The following is a 24,015-nucleotide window of genomic DNA, read 5'->3' as shown; positions in this document are numbered from 1 at the left end:
CTCTTATTCTTTCTTGTTCCCTTAATTCCTGTCTAAACGGTTTTGCTCTGGGAGAAGAAATCTTTTCTATAGGAGGGAGAGAGGAAAAAAAAAACCTTCAAGAAGAGAAGGGTATTATTGTTTTAATCCTCTTACCCGCAGTCATTTTAAAACAGGGTGTTTTGGAGCCTGAAATGGCGTCTCGTCTCCCAATCCCATCCTAAATCCTTCTGGGCTGGGAGAGAATCTAAAGGCAAGGAGCTGGCATCTATTAGCAATCTCTCTAAAGGCTTTAAACTGCTCTTTCTGCTGCGAAGGCATGGCAAAGCTGAAAAGCAAACACAACCACCGCTCCAGTTAGTGAGCTCTGCCAGATAACCAGCCCGACCGCTGAACGGGAAGGTACCTGCGAAAATCTTGCAGAGAAAGGAAAAAAAAAAAAAAAAGTAAAAGAAAAGAAAAGGAAAAGCTGGTTTTCCTCTTTTTACATCCCGAAAAAAAAAATATTTCGGGGAAGGGTATAAAAAAAAAAAAGTAAAAAGAAGGGGATGCGTTAACTGATCGTTCCCTCTCCCCCGAAGCCCCGTGGCCTCCCTTCTTGCCCGCTTTCCCTCCCTCTGCCTCCCCTGCCCACCCCCGCCCCGCACCGGCAGAGCTGACCGTGTGCTCCCGGCTGCCGGAGCGGAGCTTTCCCGACGGAGCGGGCTGCGGACCCGCCGTCCCCAACTCCTTCCATTATTCCTAATTTTATCCCTGTATGCCGTGTCCGTGCACACACACACACACACACCGCTGTTGAAAAGAGCGGGCTAAGATGGGACAGCGAGGGGGCCAGGAGGAGGGTGGGGGGTCGCGGAGGCTCTGTAATTAACGCTGGGAGATTATCCCCCATCAGCACCTCCACACAGGGGCCATCGGGGGAGAGGGAAACTTCAGGGTCTGCTCCAGTGTGGTGCTGAGCAGGGGCGTGGGGGGGAAAGGCATGGTTTCCTTCCCCTATGCCTTACGGACCCCATCACCCCCCCCCGGCCCTGGGTCTAGCCCTCCTCCCTCCACCGGCATCCCATCCGCTCCCAGGGATTTAATTAGGCGTTTACACCTCAGCTTGGAGTAAATGACTAGTAAGAAGTGTTGGGGGGGGGGGGGGGAGGGGGGGGGAGATGTATCAGCAGCCCCATTTTGATTGGCAGGGTGGAGGACCATTGAAAATCTTGCTGGGTAGCTCCCGGGTCGCTATGAAGCTCCTTTTAAAAATCCTTCTTCAATGCAGGCTCCCGGTAGATGGCAGCTCCGCCGGGCGCGGAGGCAGCGCGCAGCCAGCGCGGGCGGATGGAGTAGGGCGGGACAGGGCGCAGCGCCGCGCTCCCACGCGTGTCACCGCTCCCACGGCGGGCGGACAGCCTGCGCCGCCGCCCCAGGTAAGAATCCCCCCCCAACACACCCTCGGGTGGGCTGGGGATACGGGGGGAAATAAGGCGAGTTTGGGGCTTGTTTGCAAGGAGGAGGAATTTCTGCGTGGGGGACTCCGCGACCGGCGGAGGAGCCGTCGGCAGGGATGCGCACACCGCGGAGGCGGGGAAGCCCAGCCCGGGCTCCAGCTTCTCTCTCTCTTTTTTCTTTTTTTTTGCTTTATTTGGAGTATCCTACGCTTTCTGAAAAAAAAAAAAAAAAATTAAAAAAAAAGGCAAAATCCCGACTACCAGCCCAAGGGCCTCGTTCACACGAAACGCGGCGTGGGCTGGGACCGTGGGTCCGCTCCGATGTGGGTTTAGGCAGCTTGCGGGGAAAAGAGGGGTGCCACCCGGCTCAGGGAAAAGTGGGGGGCGCGCATCCCTCCGACTGCCCGGCTCCGAGGGGAAGAGAAGCGCAACTTTCCCCCCGCATTTACATAATTATGTTTTAATAAGCCGCGCAGCCCGGTGAGGGCTCGCCGGGGGCAGAAACCACCCCGAGCGGGGCCAGGAGAGAGGGGGCGGCCGGGGGACGGCCCCGCTTTGGGGGGCGGCTCTAGAATTGGGGTTTCTTTTTTTTTTTTTTTTTTTAAATCTTCTTGTGCCGCTGGAAGTTGAGTGCGGAAGGAAAGCCTTTCTAGGGGAAAATCACTGCTTCCCCCCCCCCCAACACCCCTTTGCAAGGTTAGACGGCAAAACGGAGGGGGGAAAACGAGCCTGGGGGGGGGGGGGGGGGGGGCGGTCTGTGCCGCCCCCTCTCCCCGCTCTCGCTCTTGAGGTGGTATATAAATCCCGGACCCGCGCTGTCAGGCTCGCTTGATAAATTAAGGGCTTCGCAGTCGAAACCTATTTACACCTCCATTATAGGGCTAACCAAATGGGGATCAGCATGCATATTTTTACCGCAAGAGATCTCATACATCTCCGCCAGAGTCGCCCCTCGGGCCATGGGATAACAGATAGGAAAGGGGGGGGGGGGGGGGAGGGAGGTGGTCCGCCGCAGCCAGCACTTGAGCGGAAAAAAGTCCGTGTCGCCGCTCGGTACCGGCTGCCCGGGGCACCGGGGACCTGTCCCCCTCGCAGGGAGCAAGGAGAGGGCGAGAGTGACCTCCCCGCGACGGGGGTCCCGCCTTGTAGGGGGACACCGTCTCCTCTAGCCCAAAGCGAGGACCTAGGGAAAGTTTCTCCTCGGAAGAAGATGGGGTTTGACCCGCCATGGCTGCCTCCCTTTTTTTTTTTTTGGGGGGGGGGGGGGAGAAGGGACGAGGGAGCCCCGTGGGACCCCGCGTCCAGCGGCTTTCCCCGGCTGCTCTTTTCATTTATTTTCAGGCAAGGACCTCGCGGGGGAAGAGGTGGGGAGAGGAAGCAGGGGTCAGCGCATCCCGGACCGAGTCCTTGGTGTCCCCGAGGGTCGCCTCGGCGAGCCCGGTAGCGGAAAAGAGGGAGGGGGACACATCCCCCGTTTCCCGGTGGGATGCGCGCACCGAGCGCTGCCCGATCCTTTTTCGAAACGAAACCCGGGCGGAGCGAAGCGGCATCAACGCCTGGGACCCGGGGAGGGCTCGGCCCAAAACCCCCGTCCCCGGGGGGACCCTCCGCGGGATTCCCGACCCCGCACCCGCCGCTCCAGCCGGCCGGGCTCCGGCTGCATCCCGCGCTCCGGCTCGGCTTCTAGCGCTGGGGAAAAAAGGAATCTTCCCCCCTTTCGCCCCATCCCGTCCCCTCCGGCGGCCCCCTCCAGTTCCACTTGGTTAGCTCAAGTTTTCCATGTAAATGACAGTAATAAATATCTAATCATGTCCCGCAGCCATCGGCGGCTCGCCGAGCAGCCCGCATTAATGAGACATCCAGGGGAAGGGGGGGAAAGGAGAGAAAAAAAAAAATTAAAAAGGAAGAAGGAAAGTTTTATGCGCTCTCCCCAAAACGGTTTTTAAAAGCGAGGCCGCAGTGGCGGGGGGGGGGAAGGGGATGCGCGGAGCCCCCCGCTTCCTCCGGAGCGATCGCACCTGTGGGTCGTGCTCGGGTTCAAACCCGTCCCCTCTAATTAACACTCTCCCAAAAAGCATAGCAATTCCCCCTCGGGGGGGAGGAGGACGGGGACACAAGCGGCGGGCCCGGTCGCATCCCCGGCCCGGGGGCTGCCCTCCCGAAAGCCCCGCGGAGCTGCGCGTGCCCATCCCCGCCGTGATTCCCAAACAATTAATGGGGCTGCAAAGAGCTTTTAATACTGATAGGCCGGGGTGGGGGGAGTGGGGGGTGTTAAGGCTGAAATTAAACCATGAGAGTTGGATTTGTTCGCCTAACGCTAAACAAATGGAGTGATTACCTTCTTTCCAAACGCATCAGTCATAGTACATTAAGTAGCAGAGAGCTAATTATCCCAATTAGGAGACTGATTTATAATTAATGGCTTGGACCAAGTGATAATTGGATGTTAATGGATAACAGTTTTGTCTGAAGTAGCCTCGTACTCCCCCAAAGGCAGTGCTGGAGGGTTGGGTTGTGGTGGGTTTTTTTTCTCCTCTCTCTCACCTCTGCACGGAGCACAAAGCGAACGAGGAGCGAAATCTGCTCTCAGCTGGCTCGGTGGGGGCCGGCAGGTCCCGGGGACGGGTGTTCGGTGAGGTGGGCTGCGGGGGTAACCTCCGTCACCCCCCTTCCCCAGCTTTTCAAGCAACCCCTGCTGCGTTTTCCATCCCCTCTCTGCGTTTTCAAGCCGTGGGCAGCAGCATGGTCGTCCCATGTCCCCAGTTGGTGCTGGGTTCCTCACCCGCCCACCCACAGGGTGTGAGTTGTGTTCCTCGATGGGGGGCACAGGCTGAGCCCCAAGGGGTGCCCCGGTGCAAAGGAGGCTGTCCCTCTGCCCTGCTCATCCTAGGGAGGAGAGCAGGATGTGACTCACCCCGAGGAGGAGAGGTTTCACACCCTGCATGATCCATGCTCCCAGTGCAGTTGGGGGCACAGAGTGAACCTGCAGTTTCTCACTGCTCCGTGTTTCTCTCTCATTACCCGCATCTCAGAACTGGCACATTGCTTGTTTAGCCTTTCCCTTCCATGCTCGCTTTTCACCCATGAGTAGGTCAATACAAGTCAATCCCGGTTCCTCGTTTGCCCCAGCTGGAGAAACTTGGACCTACAACCCTTTGGCTTTCCAATCGTGTTTCTAAGTTCAGTTTTTCCATTCTAACTGAGAACTGTAAGGGTAGAAAATTCCTGAAAGGGTAGGACTGACTTCAACTCTGAGTTAGCCCATGACTGATGAGAGGTTGTATTAAATTACACCAGCGTACTCAAATGTAAAAATACATCCAAAATCATACCGCCAGTACACAGAAAGCCAGTTTAGATTGGCATTCCAGCTTTCCCTGCTAATTTAAAGAGATCTGGATGTCTAAATGGGACGGTCCCATGCTCACACAAATTAGCAAGCTCCTGCAGTGGTGTTATTATGTCTCAGAAGATGCAGCTCTGTTTCATAGAGCCAGGGCAGATGTTGCTTCTCCTTAGTGCCAGGGTTGCTACCTGCATCAAAGAAACAGAGCCAGAGGAGGTTCCCACAGGTCAGAGGGAAGGGCAGGCTGGCCAGGCAAGTTTTGCACAATATAGTCGTAGAGGGAGTGACTGTGGTGGGTTTTGTTCCCAGTGTCTTTATCCTTTAAAAGAATGCTTCACTGAGAAAGAGGAGAATGGGATGAAAAGAAGCTGGAGTGAACAGAGTTTTTCTCTACTCTGTCATCATCACAACCAGCTCTGCCAAAACAAAGGTGCTGCAGAGAAGGACCAGGACTAAGTTCTTCTGATGTAGCTACCTACTGGTTTTGCTGCTGAAGCTATGGATGAACCCTTTAGCTAGAAGTAGCCCATGTTTTCTAAGACACCAGTTATTCTTCCAGCGATTTTTTTCAGGGCCACCCCAAAATTCATCTTGTCGAGTTGGAAATGCTTCTACTGAGCTACTGACAAATGTCAGTTGGGTTTGAACCCTTTCAAAAGATTCAGTGCTGATTTCCACCACTTATGTCCGAACAGGAATGTTTATTGCTACCTTGCTTCATTTGGCAAAACCGTAGAAGTAGGGAAATGTTGAAGAACATAGATTCAATAAAGCCCAAATTTTCCAGTCCTGTGCAGCTACCGATAAATTAACCTACTTTGGGAGAACGTTCATCAAAATATGCTGGTTGCAAAGAGGGTAGAGAACTCTGAAATGCAGTGAAATATCCAGGAATTAATTAATGGTGCACTGGGGTTAGGCAAACCCTGGATCTTTTTCTGCCAGTCCGTTCCAGTCCAAAAGCTACTGAAACTAATTTTTTTTAATAACCTTTTTTCTTTTGATTTCATCGGGTTTTGGATCAGGCCATTTACCATTTCTAAAGTATGTCTGGTACAGATATAGCTCCTTGGAAGGAGGGAGGCTCTGAGGGAGGACTAGGAGCAGGGCTGGGAGCGGGAGGGACCAGCAGTTCTCCAAACGGTGGCAAAGGGGTGTTTTGAGCCAGGAGTCCTGGGTGGGCCACAATACAAATGTGATTTCTTCCTGGTAGCTGCTGGCACAACTCTTTTAGGACCAATTGCAGGCTCTGTGTGGCTAGAGCAAATATACATGAGAAATGCTGCTTTAAACCGTCCAGATGTTAAAATTTAAAGTATGGGGTGGGGGTGATGCTTGGGAACCCCGCTACGATCCTCCAAAAAAGAGAAATAGTTGGGCTGGGGGAGGCGAGCTGATGGGTCTCAGGGTAGAAAATGCTCCTACCAAGGGAGACGCAGAAATTCTAGGTCTTTAGCTGCTTGATACCAATGGTGCTGAGCGCTGGGGGAAAGCAAGCAAGCAGCATCTCTGCATGGTTAGCATGTCTCAGCCCAAGGTGAGTAAACGTGCTTCTGCTGAAGAACTGCACATCTCCACGCAAAACCCAGTGGACATTTAGCTGCTTTGCCTGTTTTACAGCACGCAGCTCTTTAAAGCGCAGATTACCTGCTGGTGGCCAAAATATATTGGTTACCTTGGCAGCTGTGCTTAATTCAGTGTACGGATCCAAATGCTTACGGGAAAGGAAGCATGACTTGCACCAGCGGTGCTCCCCCAGCCCCTGGCCCCTCTGCTGCCAACTCCGGCTTGTGGCCCTGTTTTAAGGTGGCACAGGTCTTCTCCCCCTCCTTGTAAAAGCCATTGAACTCAAACACCTTTTTTAATGGTAGGAAGAAAATTAGTGTTATCACTTGTAAAGAAGGAAAACTCAAACTTATGCCTTATTCTTTTAAGGTACTTTTAAGAGTGCCCCACAACTGCATGGCTTGCTGGAGCTGCCTTTCAGGATTTTTTTATTTTTTTTTCTTTTTAACTAAGGTAGGACTTGTCGTCATTTTGCCTTAGAGCAGAAGTCTGCTCTTAGTCTGAGCAGAAGCAATTGCCACCATGTGTTCTGTGACTGTAGTTTTGGGTGCTCTAAGCACCATCTGCAGAGCCAGACCCAGTGACCAGCTGTTCTTGCAGAAACATCCTGGGTTCAGGGTCTCAGCTTCTGTCTTCTTCAAAATTCACTTGTTCTTTAGATCTCATCAGCTTCAAGCAAAACTGCACTTGGTGTCACAGCCTTGCAGCTTTTCAGCTAATCAGCTGAAAGAGCATCCAGGAAAGTCATTTTGTGCCAAGTGGGTCAAACTCCAACAATGCGGCACAAACCATTGCATTTCACAAAGATGCATTGCTCTCTCCTCCTTGTGCGTGTATCTAACAGCTCCCCGTTTAAAACCCAGAACTTACAGCTCCAACTTATATTTACTTGACGAATAGTGATGGCAGGTGGAGAAATTACCCTCCCTCCATGCCCCATCCCAGTTGCTGCCCTTGGAGCCCAGCATCTCAGCCGAGGCATCGTACTGGGAGCGCCCGGAGCAAGCACGGGTTCCCTTCTGCCAGGCTGGCAGCACCTGAGAGCAGCAGGAGGGAATGTCTTTAACTGCCTCAGCAAATCTTTACAAAGCTTATCTGTCAGGGCCGTCTTCTGGCAGCGCTTCTTGCAGCAACTGATCTCTCTTGTTAGGGCTCAGGGCGAGGATGTAAGATCAGCGTTGTGGTTGTGATGCTCTGGACAGGCAGAGGTCCTGCTTACTAAATGTTGCAGGCTTAAAAACGTATTTTGACACAGAATTCTAGTTCCTTGTCTTGTTAATGAGACCGTGTCATGGGTAAAATCCTCCAGGATTGCTCCATCTTTCAGGGACACTGAAGAATCCTGAAGCCCCAGCAGCAGCCCCCAAGGAGCTGCCTTCAAGCCAGTCAGCTTGGTCATGTAAGCGATCTGTGGTCAAATACACTGGAGGCAAAACTGGTTTGAGGGCAGAGAGCAAGTGGTGAGCCACCCCTTGTGCTGCCAGCAGCCCTGAAGGGCAGAGTTTAGGAAGTTGCAAACTCTCCCATCACCCAGTTTGGAAAATTCCCTTTGCCCAACGTTAAGGCAAACGAAACGATGCTTCTCAAGCAAAGCCTTTTTTTGCAAAAGTGAAAGGAAGGGCTGGGTCAGAGAAACCACACAGAAATACAACTAAGCCAGAAACATGCTTGTTTCAGAAAGGGTGAGGGGGGGAACAGTACATATAAACACCCAAGTTAAACACTTCAAGCTGTTTGCGAATGCAGCAGTTTGATCACACAGCACTTTAAGGTTACTCCCAGTCCTGAAGTCGGGGCCAGTCGGGAGGCAGAGATGCCGTCGGGTCTCGGGACGTGAGAGCAGGCGGGCAGTGCGGATGATGGAGAGCCTGGCTGCAGCGGGATGCTATTGCCTTCCGCATCCAGGAACATGGAGCGTGCAGCAGCAACGCCAGCAGAGCCGGGGCTGGAGGTACCCAAACTCCTTGGGGTAGGTCCGGGCTGCAGGGTTGAGTTTCCGTTGTGATATTAATCATGAGAAATCTAAAATGTGTGACTTTTTTTTTTTTTTTGCTGTTGACTGAGCTGGAAGCGGAATGAGATGCTGAAACTGGAGCGAAAGTGATGCTCGTATTAAGAGCTTTTCTTTTTTACCCAGGAAAATGTTTCTGCTTCAATATAGATTACGAGAGTTTTTACTGAGGTTTGAGCGCTGCTCCAACAGGGAAAAGGGAGGTGCATTTATACTGATTTGATCTGTAAGCACTGATTGTCATGTGTAAATTATGGCAAGCAAGAGATTTAGCACCGCAGTGATGTTTAGTGATCCCAGTCCTGGCTCTACACTGCAAATTGCTGGGCTTCAAGCCTTAAAACTTATCCCTGGCTCAAAAGCAGAGACTTTGAGGGTGTCTTTATTTTATTTTATTTTATTTCAGACCTTGTGACCCCGCCCTTTGAAGCATGCCTCTGCGAACAGAGGCACTGGAAAGTCTTTTGCTGGGAACTGTCTAATCAATCACTCAGTTCTGTTATCTGGAGCTTTGAGGGGGCGGGAAATGATGATTTCACAAAAGCCTTAAATAAAAATCGCAGCAACTGATGTGAGTTACCTCTGTCAGCCCAGGCCTGTTCTCTCAGCCGCTCGCAACCTGGTGTCTGAGTTTGTAGAGCCCTACAATAAAACTTCCCCATCTCAGTGGGATGCTCTGAGGTTTGTTTTATAAAGCTCACAAACCCTCTCATATCCCATTACGCTCCTGCCACAAATAAATGAGCACTGCGAATACGGTTGTCATGCTTTTCAGCAACACAGACCCAACAGAGGCAATTATTTGACAAGGTCCACCCAAAAACTGTGATGCTGTCTCTAACTGGAAGTACTTCCAAATTTCAGCTGCTAGCAAACCTCCTGGTTTTAAGAAAAAGATCCTCTTCATTTATACCAAGGTCAGTAGCAGTAGCTGAACGTAAGCTGCGAGAATTGGTGTAATCAGTCAGGTTTTGCTTTTGGTGGGTTGCGACTTGTTCGACTAGACCAGGTTTAATTAAGATCTCACTCTGCACTAAGAAATTAACTGCATTTATATCCAGGGATTTACACAGGTCTAAAAATATTGCAGGAAGATCAGGCATGGGGAAGCTGGATTTTTTTTTTGAGAGCTGTTCTCAATTCCTTCATTTCAGTTATAAGAAAAGTCCTTTGAAAGCCTGCTTTTTATGGCGCGTGTTGCTCTCAGACTTTGACATTTCAATGAGAAAATATGATGTGTTGCAGTATTTCAAATTATTTATATTTCATCCACTACAAAGGTGAGATTGTTTCCTTAGACATTCAGCAATCTCACGTGAGGAACAAAACTGATTTATAACATGCTGGTTATTATCCTATGTGATTTTGGACCTTTATATATCTTAAAGATTTAGGGATATAAAAAAAAAAAAGATTGAAGAAAACCTCTTGCAAGGATCATTTATTCAGAACCCCCCAGGTATGTAATTCATTTAGTACCAAATATATATAAAACCGATGTCTGTGTATAGAGTGAGCCCATTTTCCTAGACTGTCAGATAAGCAGAGACAGAGATTCATTATTTATCTTGCTGATTTAAAGTGTTTCTGAAGAAGGACTCAAAGCATAAAATCATAAAGCAGAACAGCTCCAGGAGTGGGGGGGAGGGGGGAATTTTTTGTTGTGATTTTATTTTCGATGCTGTTTATTGCCAGCAGTGAGAAGGGGGATGTTGTTAGCACAAACTATTTGCTGTTATTCCCCGTTAGTAATGAACAATGCCTGCCTGTGCTTTGCATAAAGACAAGTAGCGATTTGCACCGCCCGAGCAGGCACTCGGGCTGGAGGACCACGACTTGCCTTTTTTACCTGACAGGGCTGCTCTTGGGTTTTTTTCTGTCACCTGCTGGACCCTGAGCACCAGACTTTTCTTTCACAATTTCTTTTTCCTCGATGCTTTTCCCATGTTCAAGCTGTGCCTTCCATCAGGCCACCTCAGACCCGAGGCAATGCCGAGCTCTTCCAAACTTCAAATGCATCTCTGGCAAATGCCTCTTCATCGGTAATGAACTATGGTGTTCAAATTCACTTCTGCCAATGAGTTGCCAAAGTTCAGATGTAACTATTTTAGTACAGTTTATTTCTCACATGAAGAATAATGCCTCATACACTCCCACCCCCTCATCACCAACTCTACCAACTTCTGGACAGATTTAATGAAATGATAACGTAACACCCTACAGTGCCCACCAGTCAATTGCAGGCTCTGGTATCCTCTTCTTGACTTCTCTAGGAAAAAATTTTGTCTATTTAACTCCTAGGTTTTATTACCCCATTCTTCATGGTGGCACCCGAGCATCTTGTGTAGGTCAATGAATTTAGTCTCCGTACTCTTTTGAGTTTGGGATGACTCAGTATTTGGAGGGACCAGCTGAAGGGAAAAGAGAAAGTGACCCAAAGTCCCTGCAAAGCTTTGAGTCCTAACTCCAGCTGCAAACTCATGTCACCCAACAGCGTTTGCTTGAGAAGGGCAAATGTCTTGTCTTAGGCATCATCTTACTTCTACTTGGGAAAACTGGCCAAAATAAAGTATTGAAGAAAAATCCTCAATCTAACTCAGTTGAGATTTAGCCGGGGGGGGGTGGGTGGGGAAGAAGGGAATTTGTTACTCCAGAATAACTCACTTGAGCAAAACTACTGTCTTAGTTTAAAATTCTTTTCCTCCAGAGCAGCATTGGCACAGGGAGCTGCCATGGATGTCCTTATTCAGGACAGCTCAGCGTGGGGACAAGCTCTCCAGCGCTGACACGAGCTCTGTGGCCAGCACAAGTGACATTCAAGTTTGCGGGCTGCAGGGATCGATACGCTTCTCCCTTAATGAGTTTTGTCAGTTCTGTGTTTTTGTTAAAGGCCTTGTGCGTGGCTGACAGGTACAGACTGAAGAGGTTTTGAGGGGGGGAGTAAGAGGGAGAAATGAAGAGAGGACCAGCCAGAAAATGTCCATGGTCTCAAATTCTTGGGTGCAGTTAATATAGCTCCATGGTGCCTTTTTTTTTTGTGTCCGCTGATAAAAGGAAAAATATGGATGGTTTGTTACAAGGTACTTTTCAGAAAACTTCAATATCTCATTTTTAAAAGGTGTTTCATTGTTCCCACTCATGCACAAACACAAGCCTCTAGGAACAGGAGCTTTCACCTGGTGAGGAAACGTGTGGTTTTCCCCTCTTTACATCTTGTCTCAGGACAGAATTATGTGCCTGGATACAGAATTAGTTACCAGTTAAATAGGGAAATTTAAAGCCTTTTACAAAAGTTGAGAAGCCAAAGCTAATGATGTTAAAACACAGGGCCAAATTTCTCCTATATGCTACACTGTTAAGTGGTGTACAATATATTCCATCACTCTTGTGCTATATGACTTTATGGGAACCTGAGGTTTTTTGAGGCCAGTGCTGGGAATGGCCAGATGGGAGCCACGTTGCGGCTGGAGAAAGGCAGCTCTGCTCCAGGATAACGGGGTTCCCATTCGCATCGTAAATGTGCAAATTGTTTTGCATCAGATTGAACAGCAGCAGCTGAATAAAGAGTGGTCTGCTCTCCGGATTAGTCTGGGGTGGGCAGAGACCTGGCCTCTAAGCAACGTGGAGGATGGAGAAACCTGGGTTTCTCATAGGTAGCAGGAGTTAAAGATAAGGGGAACCCCTGGCCCTCTCTGTGAGACTGGACCCTGGCAGGACACAGCCCCTGCAGCCCTGGGAAGAAAAATGAGTACAGCATCCATGAGACTTCCATGGTGGAAACTTAAGAAGAGGTAAAAGCCATAAGAGAGTTTTGGGGACTGAGGTAGAAATGCTGGGATTGCAAAGGCAGAAGGAGCAGGAATCCCAGCAGGGTCTGGCACAGGGCATGGTGTTGAGACCTCACAGCCTGGTGTTGTGGAACGTGGGGAGCTGGGACAGAACAAATCTTTTGATGCCAGGGATGGGAGAGTCACTGATGTGGCTCCGAGGGACTGTGCAGAAAGAAATCACCTGACCCAGGAGGTACCATCGATCCCCCTGTGTTGAGCAAACGCTTCAGGGTCAGCCCGTGGGCTCACTGGCAGGGGCAAACCTAGGCTGGCTTCAACCTGTGGAGATGTTTTCCTCTCATCTATTGTTTTCCTGCACCTTTCCTCAGCTCCCATCTCCTTTCTCAACCATTCCCAGCTCTTCGATGATCTCTGATGCATAAAATCAGGATAAGGCATCCCCTTCCTTTTGGGACGGACCCTATGGTACCCTCCCAGCTGTATTGACAACTGCTCAAGCCCCTACCCTTCCACAAAGCAGGACCTCAAACTTTGCTCTCATCCTTCTCCCAGCTGTGACTGTTCCTGAGGCCCTTCAGCCACCCAGAGACATAAAAGATGCATTTGCAGATTTTGAAAATTAAAACCATCTATACAGCCAGTGGGAAGGGATCAGCTTATTTGGTTGCTTAATGAAATATAAAGATTATTTTAACCAGTGTAAGCACTATTCGACAGCTTGTGAAACACAGCGGTGGCTTGATGAATGGCTTTCTCCATTAAAAAAAATTGCTGCATGATGTCTTTTAAATATTTAATTTATTGGGGTTGGAGTGTGCTCGGAGCTGACAGTTAAACAGGAGCTGTTTGCAGTCTCAGTTAACTTTGCTTATTAGGCTGAACAGTCTCGCCCAGTAAATGCAAGATATCTCCTTTTCCCCTCATTTTTTATACTGAATCTGGGATGATACATTTGCTGCACAAGTGAGTAGGAAGTTCTGCCTGTTGTCTGCACCGCAGCGTGCCAGGCAGTTATCACTAAAGCTGTGATTGGTATTGACTCCTGCCGTTAGTCCCTAATTATTGTCCCCTGCTTTTTGTTTTCTTTAATTTTTTTATTTGATGCACTTTCTTCTAGGCCACCCAGAAGAGTTTGTTCAGACACACATGTACACACAAAAGCATCTTTTAACAATCAAATAAACTGAAATCTTCCTGGAGCAAGTGTTTCAGTGGAAAGACTGGGCTCCAGACACAACATCATTGGCAGTGTCCTCGGAAGACTGTACAGTATGGGAAAATTCCCCTCCTTTCCCTCTCCATTTCTTCCTTAATGTGCCAGCTTGGTGCACAACCAGCATCATGCAAGGGGGATTAGAACAGGAACAGGCGTTTCTGTGAGTTGGGAGTCAAAGACACGTGGCCTCCCACGTATCTCCTGGCAAGGCCGAGCCCTGGTGTGGATGCTCCAGCGTCTTATTAAGGATGGAGGTCTGCCAGTAGCCCAGGGCAATTAATAGGCTCTGTGTCCTCAAGTGGTTTTCATGAAACACGCAGGAACTTAATAAGCTTTGAGACCTCCACCCTGCTGGCTGAAGCTGGTGGAACTGGCCAGCTGGTTCACAAGTTAGGGAGTGGGAAGGGAGGAGGCAAAATGAAGTTGCAAACCTCTGTTTTGCTGCCTGCTTTGGCCGGAACAGCCAGTCCCTGCTCTTGGACTGTGAAAATGAAGCAGTGAATGACTCTTGGGCCAGCTGCAACAGTTTCTCTGGTGATGGGGACAGGCTGGTTGCTGTCACCTGCCAAGCCGGCGTGGTGTGTGCTGAGCACTGCTGTGCCACAGGTTGGGGTGGGATGATGCTCTTTGGAAAAGAACCATGCCAAGGATGGGGTGAGGATATGCCACAGACACTGCCGGAACCATCTAGGGTAGTGTCTGGGTTGGGGACCTGCAGGTCTTCCCCAGCTGATGGGAGATGTCCCCTGTGGCCACATCAACAGCACGTGTCACTGGGACATGCTCCTGTCCCTCAGCACGTGCCACCAGCAGCAGAGTTGTGCCATCCAGCAAAGCAATGTCCCCAATGGAATTTCGCTGTGAACCCATCATGGGGAAAATATAAATGCCAAAAATCTCTTGACATGTGAAGTCTGTCAACTTGACCAGGGAACCACCAAAGGATTTTGGCATTGCTTATGTCTTCCCTAAACTCGATTAGAGCAGACTATGGCATTCTTGTGTTTAGGTCAGCACCTGAACCAAAAATACTAGTTTTCACAGTGGTTCGGCTTAGAATAACATTGGCTTTCTCTCCTGTTAGAGTGAATAAAACATTAATAAGGTATAGATGAAGGTCATTATTTTGTTTTGGGCATGTTTTTGCTTTTCTGAAAACAAGGCTAAATTTTGAAATAAGACATTTTGAAAACGAATTCAAAAGTAATTGCCTGGATGCCATAAAACAAAGCAGATCTGATTTTTCCCCTGCTTTCCAGAACTAGCTGCAAAATATGTCTCAGGCACCTTTAAATGCATTTTTCAATAAATCAGCTATTCATACAAAAATCATCTGTCTGTACTTGGAACTAGGAGATAGTGGGGTTTTTCCTTATACTCTTATATAGGACATAGTAGGAAAAGATGTGACCAGTAACATTCTCTGTGGGCCATAAGGTTGTGGCTGGCATTGCTCAGAGAAAGGCGGGATATGGGTCCCTTCCAACTTGAGAGATTCTATGATTCCATGTAGGTGCATGGATCTTTTTTGGAGTCTAAAACTAAAGAACTGGGGAGTGAATCCAGAGTGGGAGAACAGGGAGACACGAAGCAGATGAAGGTGGCATCAGGGTGCGTATCAGATCTTCGTGGTGTAACCATACCTGGATCTGTCACCATCCACCAGTACTCTTGGCTCTGAAATGATGCGGTGGCAGAGCGGAAGGGACTTGGGGAAACAGGAATGAGGCTGAGTGCTAGATTCCCAAATTATTGGTTTATAATTACTGCAGCCTCTTTGAGAAGACAATCCCAAAGGCAGCACTCACACTCATGATACAAAATCCCTCAGTCAAAAAAAACCAAACATCCCAGAGTAACAAGGACACCATCCCTGAGCTGGCAGAGTATTTGATGGAAATCCAGCTGCGTGGCTTCCCTCCTCTGTTCCTGGGCACTGTGAGGGAGACATGCTTGTGAGGGTGAAGCCACAGAATGCCCCAGGTCATTGTCAGACCCTATAATACAAAATTCAGCTGCTTTTCCCAGGAACTACAGCTTGGTCTCTGGATGTTAAACAAGGTCACTCCATGTTTGTGCTTCCTACATCAAAGTGGTTTGGGAGAGAATGGGAATTCAGAGCAGGAGGCGTAGAGGGACCAACCAATTTCCATTCGTCCCTCTTCACCGAGAGTCTGCCCTCCGTGGTATAAATCCTCTACAGGCAAAAAGTAAGGTCTTTCAGTACAGAAAAAAAACCCAACAGATAATTGTTCATCCAAATTTTTGCTTTTCAATGCATCAGGTTTCTCCTAAAATCATGGGAGCTGAATCACCCCCCTCCAGTGATCAAATTGTTTTCTAAGAGGTTGCCTAGATAACCTCTCTGCTTTCCTTAAGTTAGTCCAGCTGGACCTCTTTCTTTGAATGTTCATTCATTGCACTGACTTTCCAGATGGTGACTTGCTGATGTAAACGGTGTTTTAAAATTTTTCTTTTGTGGCAAATGTTTCACAACTTCCTTGCCAATGCCTTACAAACTACAGAAACAGCAGCCTGGAGGCCCTCAGCCGTTTATAACAGGGCTGAATGAAGCATCATTCAGCTTTTGAGATCAATATTAGCTCAGTTTTACAGATGGTCTGTAAGGAAAAAACAGCTTGAAGTTTCATGCAGAGCTCACAGTAGAAAAAAAGCCATTAGTTTTTTTGAAATAATTTCCTTGCTATTGAGCTATGAAATGTCAGTATTTATTACAAACCTTAATTCCCTCTTTAGCCATAACATTTTTGTTCCCATTACGCTACAAATTTATTTTCTTTTACACCACAAGCTTTCTTTTTTTTTTTTCCTTCTATCATTTGTGTTTTATTAAGAAGAAACTTAAGCAAAAAACGAATGGAAAAAAATTACGCACGAGTGGGTTCAGATAAGAAAGATTGTTTGACATTATAGCACTGGGATTAGAGAACAGCCCACTGCAGGCAAAGAGATGGACAAAGCCCCGACTAGTCCTGGGTTAGAGCTAGGTTGGCTCATTAAAAGTCACAATAATATCATACATTCTATTATGGTATGTAAAAAAATTTCCCATCCTGAGTGGGATATAGTCAGATGCTGGTCTCTAAGCTTGGAAGCCAGACTGGTGTCGCTGGTGCTTTAGGTCTACAGGAGGAATTTTGATTCCTGTTCCAGAACCTGTTGGAGGTTGGAAGTGAGCCTTGCATACAGCGGTTTGAGTTCGAGCTTAGCATTTCCAAAGCTCTGCTGAGACCCCGGGACACTGGAATAGCATGTTCCTAAGCATCTCTCTTCTCTGGCTGCTGTTTTTCAGATTTATGTCACGATGCAGCACTATGGAGTGAACGGTTACTCCCTCCACGCCATGAATTCCCTGAGCGCCATGTACAACCTCCACCAGCAAGCAGCTCAGCAAGCCCAGCACGCCCCCGACTACAGGCCCTCCGTGCATGCCCTCACCCTGGCAGAGAGACTGGCTGGTAAGAACAACTCATAGCTTTTGCTATTCCCTGGGGAAAAAACAAAACCCAAAACTTGTTGCTTGCGATGAGTGAAACTCTTCCTCGGGAGCTGGAGTGTGGCATAGCCAGCTGGCATGGTGTGCTCCTGAATACTGGCCATGTGGCCAAGCACGGCAGGTGACACATGCCCTCCAGGGTTTGCTGCCAGCGGACCAGTGCACCTTGCTGCAGACTGGCCTCGGACTGCCGGGGAGCCCGGGGGTGAGAAGGGATGCAACCCACCTACATGAGACTGAAAAGAGAGAATTAAAAATACTCTGAAATATGTGTTAACAAGTGAACCAAAAATAGCGGAAAATGTTACTTTCTTGTTAGTAAATACCTGCACAGTGAATATGAGCACGCAGTGAATTGGATTCCCCCACCGAGGGGCCCAGGGCTTGCATCCCCCTAACAGCCATCTCCAGGCCACAGCTTGTTCTTCCATGTTGCCCCTTCTTGCAACTGTTTTTCCATTTATTGTCCTACCAAACTCCTTTCTCTCTGGAAAACAATCTTCATTTGGATATTCTTTGGGTCTCACCTTGACCTATTTCTTCCTGGGGATCCTAGACCTTGGCTTGGGTGACGCTTTCTTGCAGGTCCTGTTGCTTCTGTATTTTGCCTTCCCTAAAAGAGCTTTTTTAGGCTCAAAGAAAGTCACATGTGACTTTACCCAGAGAGTGTTGTTTGCACAGCATTGTTACGGTGGGATGGCGGGACAGGAGCTGCTGCTCCAGAGCATGCTATCTGTTTTCCTGTGTTCAGCCATGAGTGTAACAGCAATACATCGATACTGTCATTAGAAGGAAGTGCAAAGTCCAGATAGCATTTTATGATTTGGTAGGGGAAATTGTTCAAAACTAATTGGTGTATACCTGAGAATATTTGGTGTGGTAGGGCAAATACATCTGCTCCACATTTCAGCCTGCCACAAAACACCCAGATCTGGCTGAGATTATCAAAGGCAATGCAAATGGTCAACACCTGCAACATCGCGTTTCGGTCAGGGCTTGGATGCGGTGTGGTAGAGCAGACCTGACAACCGGTATACTGAAGCTAAAGCAAAAAATTACCATAGATGTGATTCTAGAGACCTTCCCAGAATTGAACCATCTTCCCAGACTGTCTGAAAATTACACATCTGCTTTAAGACAGCTTTCTAGTTGTCTGATATTATAGGAAAAAAAAAAAAAAGTAGAGTGACTCCTTCCAGCCTAGTTTAGGTTGAAAAAATTATCTACCCAGACAACTTTAGTGGGCTAGATTTGGGACATGAGCTTAAGCCAAAATATGGATGCAGAAGTTTCAGGATGGTCCTCCTAGGTTGGTAGTCCATGAAGGTATGGTGGTACAGGTCTCAAACTCTTTGGATCAGTGAGCCACATCTGACCCTCAAATCTTCATTCCAGCAATGTTCCCTTATCCAGCTGCTAGTAATGACCTCCTTAACATGGTTCCTCAGACCACTCACTGTGACCTGTGGGATCTCTGGGGGGCTGTAGGGCAGAGCTTGGAGTTGTCCTCATCAAAAGGGAACCAAAGTGGGATTGAGGAGACCTGGACTCTAATCCTGGCTCTACTGCCGGGCTCCAGAGTAATGGCACGTGGGCACTTTCTTTGTCCTAGTTGTCCATCCCCTCCTTCCCTCATCCTTTCAGCACATAGGTGGTCAGAGGGGAGCAGATGGTCCTAAACTCCACAACGTGCCTTGCAGACCTTGGGTTTCAAGGTGCCCCTTTCCTAGATCCAAGGATCTCTTGAAAGATTTTTGTGATAGCCTGTATTTTTCACAGTAGAGCATGGAGGACTTAATGTCTTTGACCCTAACTAGGGTAAGAGCAGAGGGAGATAAAAAAATAGAATAAAAAAAACCTATTCTCATATTCTTGACCAGAAGATTCAATTGGTTTTCTGACCTCTTATCTTTAAAATTAATAACCCACCTGGAAGACTTTCCAAATTAAATCCCACAGTCCCCTTGTCTGCTTATCATTGGCAGGGTAGGCATTACATAGCTACGAGCAGGTTCCTTTGCAGTTGCTTCACATTCTGTTACTTCTGAATATCTTTCAGTGCAGGGTTATAGATCTCATTTGCCTTCCAGGGACAGTCAGAATAAAGCAGCACAAAGTCAAATGACCTTAAGTCAGAAAACAGAGGTTTCTGATTGTAACTGCAAAGCCTCACCTGCAATTTGTATTCTCCTTCTTGCACAAAGCCTGAAAACATAGTTAAAACATTAAAATAATTGCTGGTTTGCTCTCGTCGGAGTGGCAAAACTTAATGCATGAGCTGCCACCTCCGGGGAGCTGGTAGCTCTAACCTCTACTCTAGAAATTCGGGAATATTCCAGCCTGCAGGTAGGGTGTTTAACCAGCGTCCTTTCTGCCAATTCCTTGTATTTGAATTACCAACGTTAGCTTTGTAAAACGTTTCAGGGCAGCTTCCATTTCTTGTCCTGGAACATCCCTTCTCCTTGCCTGGCTGCACTGTGAGCTGTGTCTGAAAGCTTCAAGGATGGTCTCTTCACCTCCAAAGTAGGAGCCAGTGTTTTAACTCCCCCAGGAGCCCTGATACCTCGAATACAAAAGTCCCTTGTATGCAACCATCACTATATTGTATTTGGCCAAAGACCTTTAGCCCAATCACGTCTTTTCCAGGTTGCCAAAACCACACGGCTTTGGCAATGCCCAGAAAGGCGCTGCAAATGCTGACCTAGAATGAAACAGCTGGAATTTTGGAAGAGGAATGTTTCAGTGGTGCAAAGCTGATTTGCTACGCTCGTTAGCCGGCATATTTGGAACCTGGCTGTGTGGTTCTGGGGCTGGCCTGACAGCAGGTTTTGTTTTATTGTTTAGATTCATGCCACGATGCTCGTGACAAAAGCACAAATAAATAGCAGCAAGGGCCCTCGTCTGGCTCCGTGCTCTGATAATGCCGACTTTTCTCTCTCTTAGGTTGTTTTCTAGTGTGTCCATTCCTCCCTTCTACTGGAAGTCACATTCTTAACTGAATTAAAAATGATACCAGACACTGCTCTTGCTGCATTTCCTCTTTGAGAGCAAACCTCTCGCCAGACTATTTCATTCCAGTGCTGTAGCACAGCATGTCCCAACTTGCATAATAAAGAGTGGGGTTTGGTTGTGTTTGTTTTGGTTTTTTTCTTCATTTTAAAGTAACTTATTTTCAATGATTTAAGATCTTTCTGTTCCCACTAACTGTTGTGCAATAATAACGCCTCTGGTAAAATAATAAGCACTTTACTGTGAGACTCAGCTTCTCCCCAGTCTGAATTTCTTCTCTGCCATCGATTTTGCAAGCACAGTTTGCAAAGTCAGACCATCTGAGCAGCTCCTCTACTGAACAGAGCTCAGCACATGAGCTCTGGGCTTGCAATCAGTGGGGTTGGGCTTGGTTCCTGGCTGGTGTTTCCACCCCAGATGCTGGAGAGTGTCCGCGCTCAGTAAAGCACGTGCTTTCAAGCTAAACACACATAAGCACATGAGCTTAAGTGCTTTCCTGAACTGAAGCCCAGAACTGCTCTCCAGTATCATGCCTTGAAGTCTACAGTGAGCCACATACGAGACACTAAAGAAGAGAGAGCTCAGCCTGGTTTCTGGGAAGATGCTTGTCTTCTAATGCAGCTGCAGCCAACAAAATGAGCTAGAGGCAGCTGTGTTCGAGCTCCATGGACTCTTCCCACCAATCAGCACAGCTCACCATGGCAGCGTTAAAGCCTACTGAAGCTCTGCCCTTGGCTTCAAGGAGAACATGACACACAATGTTGGGCCCCTCTCCTGATTACAGTGGTGAATCTCCCCACATTGTTTGAAATTGTGTTTCTTAATCAAAGAGGCTTATGCCACGGTGGGGTCTGCGCACAGTGTGTCCTGCCCCACTCGGCTTATTTCCACCAAATTTAGCATTGGAGTCTCAACAATTTCCACAGCTATCATAGAAAGAGGTTCCCTCTCCAGAACAGGATTTCTAGTCAGGAGTTTTGTCTCCTCAGACACCTCAATTAACCAGCAAAATGTACGTATGTGCTTTATTAGATCTAGAGCCATGAAAAAAATGTTTTGTAGGTTTGTCTGGTGTTAGCAAGTGCTTTGTTCGACTGTCAGCATACAAATTCCAATAATTAAATTGGCCACTTTTCTTGTCTTCCAACGGCTGTACATTTCAAGACATCATTTTGGAGGCACGTTATGGATCCCAGCACCGCAAACAAAGGCGAAGTCGCACAGCCTTCACTGCCCAGCAGCTGGAGGCGCTGGAGAAGACCTTCCAGAAGACTCATTACCCAGATGTGGTGATGAGAGAGCGGCTGGCTATGTGCACAAACCTACCTGAAGCCAGAGTCCAGGTACTGATATTTTGTGGTTTTGTGAGTGGGAATGTTTAAAAGAATATAGTGGGGTTCCCAGAGGGTTGACACCTTCCTTGACCTTTCAAGATTCTTCCAGTGTAACCAAAGATTTTGGGGCAGTAAAGTTGTCAAAGGAACAGGAGGCAGAGGAAAGATAAAATCATCCGAAGTCACACATCTGCTAAAGAAATTCTTAATCCACATGCACATTTTTTAAATTTAGGATTGTCTGAAGTGTACACTGGTTTTCATTTGTTCTTTCATATTTCTTTGGGGGAAATTTTAGAAACATCAACAGAAGTCTACTTATTTATTTATTTGCAAGGCTTTTCTGGCTTTCTCAGAAGAGCAGAAACCCAAGTAATTCCAGCTGCTCTTTTCCACCAGTGTCAATATTTGTAACATCTCAGGCCAAGGTTTGGTTTTGTTGGTTTTTTTTTTAGTTTCAACTAGCACAACATGCTTCATAACCTGCTGGTGGGGAGGTTCTTGCATTGCTGGGCTTTAAAAGACTAAACAGCAAGTTCTTCAGTGTGGACAAGTAGTAGAAAAAAATAGTTATTTATATATATGTCAAGACATTTTGATCTTCAAAATTTTTGTTTTCTCACCTAGCTAACCAAACAGCACTAACAAGATTTGCAAATATGTTTCTTCCAATCCCTGTCTACTGATTTAGGTTAAAAAAATATGGAGTCTCTCCTCCTTCCCTAAATTCAACTCCCAGACAACAGCCTGTGCCTGTAATGACTTATTTTGAGCGTTGCTGCCATAGTTTTGGTACACTTATCACCAAATGGTTTTAGAAACTAACAGAGCACTGTACTGTAAGCCAACGTAATGTCATCAGACTTAGCTATAACACATTCTGGTTCAAGGCAACTGCCTGACCAATTTAGAAATAAAAACCCAATAAGCAAAAAAACCAATACTGGTGGAGTGGCTTAAAGAATCAACATAAAGGCTGGAATTTTTAAAAAATATGTTTGTTGTGCTATTTGTAGAAGCATTGAAAACAGGTAGAGCTCTAAGATCCAACAAAGTGGAATGACATTTGGGCACAGTGTGCTTGCAGTACCTCATTCATTGGGGTTCCCCTGAAGATCCCAGGTTGAATAATGTCAGCATCATTCATTATTTGGCACTAAGCAGGATTTTCACCATTTTTCCCCCCTTGCTGTTTGTGACATTGAAGGTTTGGTTCAAGAACCGGAGGGCCAAATTCAGGAAGAAGCAGCGTAGCCTGCAGAAGGAGCAGCTGCAGAAGCAGAAGGACTGTGAAGGGAGCCACAGTGAGGGAAAGACAGAGCCACCCATGCTGGAGACCCAGTCCACCACCCCGGACACTGAGAAGGTCCAGAGCCTCCCAAGCGAGGTAGGCGCGGATCTCAACCTAACCCTGTCAGAGCAGTCGGCCAGCGAGTCCGCACCCGAGGACCAGACTGACAGAGAGGAGGAATTTAAGAGCACCTTGGATGAAGCTAAAGTGGACAAGAGCCCTGGTGTGGACAGCAAGACTTTGAACTGCAAGAGAGCAAGCCCAAAAGCAGGTGAGGGGCAACATCTTGATGGGGGTTGGTGTCAGGACCTGGCTTACCAAGGGAGGATGCTGGTGGTTGGGTGTAGTCCCTTATTACCTATGGTGTAGGTAGGCTGCCGAGACTTGTCTTCTTGTCCCCAGCACTAAACAGGACCCACAGAGGGCACAACGTCTTTTGTAGCAGGAGCACAGAAAGAGCAAAGACCTTCTGCTCAGGTTAGAGCTTGGGGGAACAGTGCCCAGCGGCAGCAGGAAAGCCATAGCAAAGAGGCCAGCCTCATTTCTAGGAATTAAGATGCTAGGTATGGAAGAGATGTGTTTTGCCTTCCTGAGCTAACACAACCCCTCTCTTTCACCCTCCTGATGCAAAAGAGAAGGGCATGCTGCAGTCTGAACCCTGCTGGCGTGCAAATTAACACCTGCATCTAGCCTGTAGAAATAACCCCCATCCCCTCTGTCTCCTGCCACAGAGTCCCCTATCAGCGCGACTGTGACGCCTTCATCGAGCAGTGGCCTGGCTCAGACTCACTCCTACTCCTCCTCGCCCCTGAGCCTCTTCCGCCTGCAGGAGCAATTCCGTCAGCACATGGCGGCCACCAACAACTTGGTCCATTACTCCTCCTTCGAAATGGGGACACCGTCTGCCATGCCCTACTTGGGCATGAACGTCAACATGGCGCCACTGAGCTCCCTGCACTGTCAGTCGTACTACCAGTCGCTCTCCCACGCTCAGCAGGTCTGGTCCTCACCTATCCTGCAGGCCTCCAGCTCCCTTCCAAGCCTGAACAGTAAAACGACGAGTATTGAGAACCTTAGGCTCCGGGCAAAGCAGCACGCGGCGTCCCTTGGGCTTGACACCCTACCCAACTGACTGCCAGATGAGCTACCGTTGCCCACAAGAAGATGCACCAGAGGTTGGCACTAGACATGTCACTCCTTGAACACCCACCCACCCACCCACCCTCGTCTCTTCCTGGAGTAAGGTGCTCCCTTTCAGGGAAAACTTTGCATTTATTAACATCTTATTAGCACCATGATTGCATCAGACATTGCTACTGGCCTGGTCTTCACTAAATATTTAAGGAGGAAGGGGGAGAGGATGTATGTTTAGACAGATGAACTGTCCTCTGGACTGCCATGAGTTAAGCCTGTAACATTCAGGAGAAGCCCCCTTTCCTCATCCCTGCGATAATGTGCCAACTGTGTTATATACGCCCTTTTTTGTTGTTGTTGCGTTCTTTGGGAAAAGAAAGAG

The 24,015-nt window shown here is 48.0% G+C and overlaps 1 protein-coding gene across 1 annotated transcript; it reads left to right on the top strand.

Annotated features, from left to right (window-relative positions):
- The first annotated feature begins 1,243 nt into the window (after positions 1-1,243).
- Positions 1,244-23,631, top strand: DMBX1 (diencephalon/mesencephalon homeobox 1). Its single transcript, XM_074152345.1, is given in 6 exon segments — positions 1,244-1,341; positions 1,343-1,397; positions 16,662-16,827; positions 21,039-21,217; positions 22,416-22,770; positions 23,231-23,631. Coding segments are annotated over 6 exon segments (1,254 nt in total).
- The last annotated feature ends 384 nt before the right edge of the window (positions 23,632-24,015 follow it).

This window comes from Numenius arquata, chromosome 8 (genome assembly GCF_964106895.1).
Source record: "Numenius arquata chromosome 8, bNumArq3.hap1.1, whole genome shotgun sequence".
NCBI lineage: Eukaryota > Metazoa > Chordata > Aves > Charadriiformes > Scolopacidae > Numenius > Numenius arquata.
The sequence above is the reverse complement of the archived record's forward strand: the minus strand, read 5'-3'. Positions and strand labels throughout refer to the sequence as shown.